Source organism: Podarcis bocagei (genome assembly GCF_964188305.1).
Source record: "Podarcis bocagei genome assembly, chromosome: 16".
NCBI classification, from domain to species: Eukaryota; Metazoa; Chordata; class Lepidosauria; order Squamata; family Lacertidae; genus Podarcis; species Podarcis bocagei.
In genome coordinates, this window is record NC_138142.1 from 20,562,704 (window position 1) to 20,572,898 (window position 10,195).

Here is a 10,195-nt window from a genome sequence, read left to right on the forward strand (position 1 = left end):
TCTCCAGCAGTTTCGGGAGGAGAGGGAGACAGGGATGATGTACAGCTGAATGAGGAAATACCTAGTTATGAGATAGTGGAGAAGGAGGGAGAAGTGAGAGAGCAGACAGCAGAGACCTCCCTGGAGACTATGGGAGACCCTCCTAGTCCAAGGGCTCGCTGGTCCCTCTGCATTCAAGAACAGAGAAGGCAGAGGGATGTGACTCCTGTGACTTCCCGTAGGTTTCCAAGATGTTGTGGGAGACGGAAGAGGAGGGACTCAGAGTAGCCAACATCTCCTACGCGTGGAGACGTGGATCCTTTGTCTTGCAACCAGATGACTGAATAAAAAGCCGTAAAATATGAACAGTTTGTTCTTCTTGCCTCTGAGGCTAATGGGGGAGGAGAGGATACTGTCAGGAGCTCGTCCTACTCTCGAGTAGGACCCTGGCAGAGACACATGTCCGACTGGCATGTTCCCTCCCTCCTGGTCGATCGTTCGGGAGCTTCAAAAGCTTTCTTCTGTCCGAACATCACAGCAACCGATGCCAACAGACATCAGCACACTTAGGGATCCGCAGAGTCTTCGCAACTTGCGTAACAGACCTCAGCATTTTGGCTAATCTACTTTATTTACATATAAACACACACGAAGCACTGCAACGTGGCTCCCTCTCTCTCTAGCATCAGACAGCAAAGAGAAAAAAGACAATAGTCCCACTTCACGGAACACAGTAACACAAACATCCTGTCTCCATCACTTCCCACTCTGTGGAGTCAAAACATACAGCGTCATGTGGTAGACAAAAATCCCATGACTGCAATCACGGAGCAGGAATTCTAACAGATACTCCACGCTTGAAACACTGCCAGTCAATGTAGACAATGAACCAACCAGTCAATGAACCAAAAGTCTGACTCAATACAGTGAAGGAACGCAGCATCTCCTTTGCATGCCAAAAGTCCTAGGTTCAATCCTTGGCATCTCTGAGTATGGCTGTTCTCCACTAAAGATGAGATGGGTCCTAGGGCAAGGGTGGTATTTCAGTGGTAGAGCATCTGCTTTTCATGCAGAAGGTCCTAGTTTCGATCTGTGACATCTCCAGGAAGTTCTGGGAAAGACTCCATCCTGAACCCCTGGAAAGCAGCTGCCAGTCAGTGTAGACAATACTGAGGTGGATGGACCGATACTCCCACTCAGTATAAGGCAGCTTCCGGTGTTCCTGCACTGATCAGCTGGAGAATAATATACCTTCATTTTCTACTGCTGCCTCTGGGCGGCCTTTGTTGCAGTGACAGATTAACAGAGCTGTCCGTGTAATGGAGATAATTAACTCTGGCATTCCCCAATAATTATCCAGAGGCCATGCCAGCTCATCTGATCTACTCACCAGATCACCAGGGTAGATAGAAGATCCCCAGAGGGATGGTGTTTTCAGCCCAACTCTATTTCCTAGGTTATTGACTTCCTTGCTGGATTTTAATCTGTGAGCTGGTTACCTAATGGAGTTTTTAACCTTTGTGCCTGTTTCTTCAGGGGCAGCAGGGAATGAGGGGGCGGTCCAATCAGAAGGAAAGGCTGTTTGTCAAGGCAGCTGGGATGCAATATCAAAGGCAGTAAAATGCAGTGTGTGAAGTGATACACATGGCGGCAAAGCATCTGGCTAGCATATATATTTATCTCCTAACACATGCACTAATGGGAACTGAATTGGTGGTGACTGACCAGGGATGAGATATATAGGGGTCGTGGCAAATAGCTTGATGAAAATGTTGGCCCAGCCTGCCTATCAGCTGTGGAGGGGAAAGGTGAATTCCATGCTAGGGGTCTTTTGGAAAGGGACGTAGAATTATTATTATTATTATTATTATTATTATTATTATTATTATTATTATTATTATTATTATTTAAAACTGCCAGAATCATAATGCAGTTGTACAAATCTATCCTGTGACCACACCTGGAAGACAGGTCAACAAGGATACTGCAGAGCTGGGGGTGGGGAGTTCAGGAAAAGGGCAATCAAAACCATCAAGGCGCTAGAGCAAGCCCAGGCTTTCCCTGACCCATAAAAATGGACCCTGTGTTTATGTCTTTGAATCGCCTTAATAGTTAGTTAGTTAGTTAGTTAGTTAGTTTAATTAAATAATTAAAGCAACCTTACAGGAGAAGCTATGTGACTAACGCAACGTATCATTTGGACCTCAGAAAACACTCTGTGTGAGGCAAAGCTAAAAAGCAAACATATCCCTTCTCAAACTATCTAGAGACAAACAAAAGCAAGAAATAACTTACCATATAAATATAAACGTAAGACTGTCATCACGTAGGTAGTTAGCAAGCAATGCAAGCAGGTAACCCCTAGTAAGAACACATGCTTCTAACACTAGTATATGCCCATTTGGTTGTTTTCTATGACACATTGCTAAGAACAGTTATTGCCTTCCACAAAGAAGTTGCCTGCCTGTGGACTGTTTTTACTGATTTTAGTATTGTATTTTTATATGGTTTTAACCTGCCATGGGGACCTGATGCTGCCTCGTTTTCACCTGTGCTGGTGTCTGTCATTTCCAGGCGATGGACAAGTGGACTTTGAGGAGTTTGTGACGTTGCTTGGCCCCAAACTTTCCACAACCGGCATCCCGGAAAAATTCCACGGCACTGACTTTGACACTGTGTTTTGGAAGGTAAGGAAACACCGATTCCCACCCCCCGCCCCCTGAAACCTGATGGTTTGGCCCTCTTTCTTGATTTTACTGCAGATATATGTACTGAAGATGCGTATTTTCCCGTTTTTCATGGTGACTGGAACTGCTGGTTCACACCAGGAGGTAGGCATCACCATTTTCCTTAATTATGTCATGCTCCTTCATGCTTCCCAGCTCAATTTCCATCTCGCAGAGGAAGGGAATGGGGATTCTTCAGGGTGTTTCTACATTTTATGGCAGCCTCCCCTCAGCCTGGTGCCATCCATATGTTTTGGACTAAAACTCCCATCAGACCCAGCTTGCATGGCCTTCCACTCTTTGAGGCAGAGATGGAATCTGGGAGAAGTGATGGTGAAGTCATAACAGGTTTCAGTCTTCTTTGGAGCAAGCAGCTCACTTAGAGCTCTCCATGGTACTGAAACTACTGATCTGCATTGTGCCCTGTGGAAGGACATTACCTTATTAGGGATGGTGGACCTGTGGTCCACCAGATGTTGCTGGACTACAGCTCCCATCATGCCTGACCATTGGCCATGCTGGCTGAGCCTGATGGGAGCTGTAGTCCAGCAACATCTGGATGGCTACAACCTCCCTGTCCCAAGCCTATATGAAATCCTAGAACAGCCTTCCCAATCTGGTGCCCTTAGATGTTTCAGACTACAACTCACATCAGCCCCAGCCAGCATGACCATGTTCTTATCTACCCTACCATCATACAGCAGGGCTGGTTTGCGGCTGATGGGAATTGTAGTCCAAACCCTCTGGTTTTGTAGTTCAAAGCCAAGTTGAAGGAGGCTGCTGCTGGGTTTGGCACCCTGTCTTTAAAACAATGTCCATAGGATCACTTCTAGCAAATCAATATATCAAAACACTCTATTCCCTCCACTGTTTTCAAGTAGCCTCATTTGTGCAAATATGCCACACAGCCAGTCTGTGATTGCCTTGCCACCTTCTTTTTAAAAGATCCCTGGGTCTAGAATTACAAACACCAGTCATTGACTAAGGAGCTTCTCTCTTTTATCTTAAGATTCATAACATTGAGCCTGTTCATGCAAAGCCCTAACAATGGCTCGGTAGTTTCTTCACGTGAACCATATTCCTCTTAGCCAGGGACGGAACACCATTTCTAGCCAGTGGGATGGATATTTGTTTAAACCATACAATAAAAACCATAACAAAGGTTAAAACAGACATCAATTAACCATTTTGGAAAGATGTACTCTTAATTGCCTGCATAGGCCTGGCACAATAGTAAGGTTTTCAGCATAGAATGTGCCTGCTGAATATCTATTGGCAATGAGTTCCACAAGACTGGCCCAGTAACATTAAAGACTCAGTTTCTTGTTGTTGTCAAACGAGTCTCAGCAAGTCAGGGAATGGCCAACGATGCTCCTGCAGATGATCTCAGATATTGATCTGGGGCATAAGGGTTCAGGCTATCCCTGTGGTACCCTAGAGCTAAGTTGTTCAGGGCTTTGTAAATTAACCTTGAACCTGGCATGGTAGTAGATGGGCAGACAGTGCAGCTGTTTTAGCAATAGTGTCTCATGTCCTCGACCAGAAGCTCCTGTCAGCCGTCTGGCCACTGCATTCTGCAGACCCGCACAGAGTGCATTACAGCAATCCAGCCTCAATGTTACCAATGCGTGGACTACAGTGGTCAGGCTATCCCTGTCCAGGAGTGGCTATAGTTGATGAAGCCAGTAAAACGGTCCCCAACCTCCCCTGCCCATAGCTGCTTTGAGAGGTGGATAGCGCCACCCACCTGCTAGTCACCTGACATCGCAATGCCATCAGGGAGCATATTTTCCTTTGTCCATGTGGTTTGAAATGGAACCGGAAGTCATTGCTTGGATACAACCCAAATTTCCATCATATCCAATCATTGGTCATGCTGGCAAGGGCTGATGGGAATTGTAGTCCAAGAGCATCTGGAGGGCATCACATTGGCTAACCCTGGTGTACGTGTGTGTATGTGTGTGCTCCTTGGCTCAACCAAAGCTCCATGCAATGGATTCAGGAGCTGTGACCATCCTGTGACGACTGTTCCTACCTCTGCAGTGCGACATGCAGAAGCTGACGGTTGACGAGCTGAAGCGGCTGCTGTACGACACTTTCTGCGAGCACCTCTCCATGAAGGACATCGAGAACATCATCATGACGGAGGAGGAAAGCCACATGGGGAATGCAGAGGAGTGTCCGGTTGATGTGGAGAGTAAGCAAATCTTTGCCAGCACTTGGATCACTGGATGCCATGGGATTTCAGTTTGGGAGCCATGGGAATCATGGGAGCCATGGGAGTTGGACAGCAGCTTCGTACGTACCCTTCTACCAGCTGGCCATAAAAGGCAACTACATGCCTTTCAATCCCATAGGCAGGAGCATCTAGGTAGAAGCCTTCCAGCCAAGGTATCAGGTGATGGGGAAGGAGCCAATCATCTCTGGCTTCTCCCTGTAGGTAGGATAGGGGTTCTTTAAACTGAACTAAAAGTACTCTGGGACGCGGGTGGCGCTGTGGGTTAAACCACAGAGCCTAGGACTTGCCAATCAGAAGGTCGGTGGTTCGAATCCCCATGACAGGGTGAGCTCCTGTGATCAGTCCCTGCTCCTGCCAACCTAGCAGCTCGAAAGCACCTCAAAGTGCAAGTAGATAAATAGGTACCACTCCGGCGGGAAGGTAAACGGCATTTCCGTGTGCTGCTCTGGTTCTCCAGAAGTGGCTTAGTCATGCTGGCCACATGATCCGGAAGCTGTACACCGGCTCCCTTGGCCAGTAAAGCGCGATGAGCGCCGCAACCCCAGAGTCGGCCACGACTGGACCTAATAGTCAGGGGTCCCTTTACCTTTACCTTTAAAAGTACTCTGGGAAGCCACATGGTTGTCCCTCAGTACCTCTCTGCATCCACCTAGATCTGATCCACGACTCAGAGGGATGGGGAACCTTTGGCCCTAAAGAAGTTGTTGGTCTCCAATTCCCATCATCCCTACCTAGCTTAGCCAACAGTCAGGGATGGTGGGAGCTGTAGTCCAGCAATGTCCAGAGGGCCACAGGTTCTTTACCCCTGCAGTACTATATACCTGGGCAAGAAGCAGTTCTACAAGGTCTCTGGCTGGCATGTTCCCTAGCCCTGCTACACCGAAAGAACCAGATCTTATGCATAATGTTCATAAAGTCCAGACCGTCCTCAGGATAAATCAAACTAGACAGCGACCCTCCAGCAGGTACTCAGGGGTTCAGGAAGCTTCCTCACCTAGAGACCCTCACTGTTAAACTGAGTGGGGCAAATTAGCTCAGCAACCACCAGTTGCCAGGAATTCAACCTGGGACCTTCTGCATGCAAAGCAGATGCTCTACCACTGAGCTACAGTCCTTCATTGACGTTCTTCACTTTTAACCCACTGGTTATGGTCAGTCTCTATTCCCATTCTCCCAGCTATTGGGGTATCCATCCCTCAGGCCTTCCTTTCCTCTCAACCTATTCAGGGGCATAAGGGATGGTGGGTGCCGCTGTGGTCTAAACCACTGAGCCTCGTGGGCTTGCCGATCAGAAGGTTGGCGGTTCGAATCCCCACAACGGGGTGAGCTCCCCTTGCTCTGTCCCAGCTCCTGCCAACCTAGCAGTTCGAAAGCATGCCAGCACAAGTAGATAAAAAGGTACTGCTGTGGCGGGAAGGTAAATGGTGTTTCCGTGAGCTCTGGCGCTCGCCATGGTCCTCCATGTGCCAGTAGCGGTTTAGTCATGCTGGCCACATGACCCGGAAAACTGTCTGTGGACAAATGCCGGGTCCCTCAGCCTGAAAGCGAGATGAGCACCACAACCCCAGAGTCACCTTTGACTGGACTTAACCATCCAGGGTTCCTTTACCTTTTTACCTTTACCTATTCAGGGGCATGATTCACCCGCTAGCAGCCAACGTCAAAGTGGGGAGGGAAACCATCCTTTTGTGTTGTCTTCTACAAAGGCTGTAGTATTTAACTCTCCTTAAGAAACTACAGCACCTGGGAACCAAAAGGAAGGACAGAGCAGGTGGTTAGCTGTTCAGTGTCCCAAAAGGACTGAGGACTGGGACAAATGCCCCACATGTCCCATGTCGATCCGGCCCTGGCAAGGCCACAACATCAGCAAGTCCTGTCTGTTCCTGTGCTAGATCTTGCTCACTCGTCTTTTGTTTAATTAGGGAAGTGGTTGTTCTGTTTAGGCTATGAGCTGCTTTGAATACTAATGCCAATGGTAGCTGCAAGGGGACCAGTGGAGAAAGAATGGCTTTGCATGCCAAATCACACCAGTCCAGAGCGGCGGGGGGTTGGCAGTCAGTGTGTAGGAAGGAGCAAGTCTCAGAAGTTGGATATATCGCTGGAAACTGATCCCCAGATATTGCAGGGAGGGCAGGGGCTCCAGGTTGAAAATTTCCCACGGGTATCTGTAAGAACAAGATATGGGACTAGATGAACTACAGTGGTACTTAATTCGTTCTGGAGGTCTGTTCTTAACCTGAAACTGTTCTTAACCTGAAGCACCACTTTAGCTAATAGGGCCTCCCGCTGCACCACCGCTGTGCGATTTCTGTTCTCATCCTGAAGCAAAGTTCTTAACCCGAGGTAATATTTATGGGTTAGCGGAGTCTGTAACCTGAAGCGTATGTAACCCAAGGTACCACTGTATTGGCCTGATCCAGTAGGTTTTTCTTATATTCTTAATGCTTCTGAATACCAGTTGCAGGAAAGCACTGGAGAGGAGAGTTGGTCTTGCACTTGGGTCCCGCATGTGGGTTTCCCATATCTGGTTGACCACCAAGTGTGCCGTGGGGGGATGAGCCCCCCGCCCCAAAAAAAAATCAAGGAGGGGGCCAGGCCCCTTAAAATTCCCAGGCGGCCATGCACGCATGCCACAGGGCAGGTTCATGTCACACATGCAAACCACAGGGCATGCACATGACACATCAGCCCCCCCCCATGTGAAATCAGAACATGGGTTGCAAGAAATCCGACCTAGGGCCGCATGCAGGCCACAGATTCCCCACCCCTGGCCTAGCTAACACTGAACTGAATCAACCAACATTCTTACTTGGTGCTCTAAATCCTTTCCAACTGCTCCAAGTTACCATTATCATCATTATTACAATTAATTTATTAATTACCATCTAAAGCACTGTCTCAAGACAATTTACCCATAAGATAATATTTTTTAAAACGGTTTAAAACACCAAAAGCAACAAATACAGTGGTACCTCAGGTTACAAACACCTCAGGTTACAAACACTTCAGGTTACAGACTCCGCTAACCTGGAAGTAGTACCTCGGGTTAAGAACTTTGCCCCAGGATAGAACAGAAATCGTGTGCCGGTGGCATGGCGGCAGCGGGAGGCCCCATTAGCTAAACTGGTACCTCAGGTTAAGAACGGTTTCGGGTTAAGAACGGACCTCCGGAATGAATTAAGTTGGTAACCAGAAGTACCACTTTACATTTAAAACAAGGCTGAAACCCTAAGAAGAGCACACACATGGTAAAGACCCATTTATCCTGCTACGGAAGCTTGTTGGAACAAAAATGTCTTTAACTGTTTCTGAGAAGTGCAGACAATGGGTGCCTGCCATAGCCCTGCTTCAAGAAAAACTGTAGGCAGCAACCTGTATAAATTATGCACATATTTACATGTTATTTTTTATACATGTTCTTAAATATATATCCCATCAATTCTATTTGGGTTTTGCTAGTCATGGGGAAGACCCCAAAATAATTGTTCAGAGTGGCATTATTGGCTACCATTGTCTGATGGTTTGGAAACCCAGCGTCCATGCTTCCAGGGGATTAGCAATATTTGCTGGCATGTGTCTTTTATTCTCCCAAACAGCTCTGATGTTAATATATGCTGTATGGGTGTGGAAGTGGAACTGAAGAACCAGGAAGATCAAGTATTTTTTTTTTAAAAAAATGGAGTACATTATTAATTTACTTAAAAGACCACTGTAAACAGTTAAAATCATTGGCAGGGATGTAATGACACTTGCAATGTGGAATTAATGATGGTAACTATGGATATGTAACAGTTAGATAACGGTAAAAGATGCAGAAAATCTAATTTTATTCCATGTTTGAAATGGTTAAAGATAAAATGTATAAAATTTTGTAAAACACACACATACATACATACAGCGGTACCTCTAAGTTATGGACTTAATTTGTTCCGGAGGTCTGTTCTTAACCTGAACCTGTTCTTAACTAGAGGCGTGCTTTTGCTAATGGGGCCTTTTGCTGCCGCTGTGCCGCTGGCACATGATTTCCATTCTCATCCTGGGGCAAAGTTCTCAACTCGAGGTAACTCTTTCAGGTTAGCGGAGTTTGTAACCTGAAGTGTTTGTGACCTAAGCTGTTTGTAACTCAAGGTACCACTGTATATATATATATTAAGGAACTGGTGCTCATGAAGGTTCTGTTCTTCAAGGGCTAGAGCAGGGGCAGGCAGCCTAAGGCCCATGGACCACAAGCACCCCACGGGGGTCGTTTAACCAGCCCACGAGCCACCCCCTAACTGAGCTGCCCGCTTGGCGAGTCCCCGCGCACTGCGCTAAACCGACGCAGAGCAGTGCGGGGACTCGCTTCCACGGTGCCAGAAATCATGTCTGCGCAGAAGCAGACACCAGAAATTGCATCTGCGCAGGCGCAGGCACTGGAAACCACACACGCGTGCGAAATCTGGCCTACAGAGGGATCTCCGCTGGAGTGAACCAGCCCAGGCGAGATAAACCTTGCCAACCCCTGGGCTAGAGAATCTTTAAGCTGAGCAGGTATCCTTTTTCTACCGCCATCCCAAAGTTATGCCACTGACGTTTATGCTCTCTCTTTTCTCATTCTCTGTTCAAACCACCCTCCTCCTCCTCCTCTCCTCTTCACCTTTCCTCCCTCTTCTTCAGCCTGCTCAAACCAACAGATCAGACAGACGTGCGTCCGCAAAAGCCTCATCTGCGCCTTTGCCATCGCGTTCATCATCAGTGTCATGTTGATTGCTGCCAACCAGGTGCTGAGAAGTGGGATGAAGTAGCCACAGCTGGAAGGATGGATGGATGGATGGATGGACGGACGGACGGATAATTGGAGAGATGGACTTCCTTGAAAAACAAATGGAGAAAACAAACTATACATATCTATAAATACCTATAGCCACGAGGGCCAGGGGTGGGATGGGGGGGAATTGTGATTCCTCCACGGCAAGCCTCCTGCACACACACCCATAAACCCACCTCCCCTCCCTCCTGTATTTGGGGGGGGCTCCCCTCCTTACCCGAGATGCTGCTGTCTTCTCTCAGCAGATAGCATGGTCTCCCCCTGGGGTGGGCCCAGCTCAGTCCGGCTGGGGAGTCCCTGGCACCACCCCCTCCCCACGGTGGAACTTTTAAACTCAACTTTAAAAGCATGTCGACGTGCATGGAGACCCCACCCCACCTCCTAAAATCTGAGTGATGCAATACCGTGTGCTTTTATAACCAGATATTAGACTCCTACAAATAT

At 47.7% G+C, this 10,195-nt stretch overlaps 1 protein-coding gene across 2 annotated transcripts in view; it reads left to right on the forward strand.

The window, feature by feature from the left end:
• Positions 1 to 9,795, forward strand: part of CABP7 (calcium binding protein 7) — a 56,389-nt gene extending 46,594 nt beyond the window's left edge. The window contains exons 3-6 of one of the 2 annotated variants that reach the window (XM_081175167.1): positions 2,554 to 2,666; positions 2,742 to 2,810; positions 4,749 to 4,902; positions 9,601 to 9,795. In XM_081175167.1, coding sequence (XP_081031293.1) covers positions 2,554 to 2,666; positions 2,742 to 2,810; positions 4,749 to 4,902; positions 9,601 to 9,728 — 464 coding nt within the window. In that variant the 3' untranslated portion in view covers positions 9,729 to 9,795. The remainder of the gene's footprint in view (positions 1 to 2,553; positions 2,667 to 2,741; positions 2,811 to 4,748; positions 4,903 to 9,600) is intronic. The other variant, XM_081175168.1, reaches the window with a different exon arrangement.
• The last annotated feature ends 400 nt before the right edge of the window (positions 9,796 to 10,195 follow it).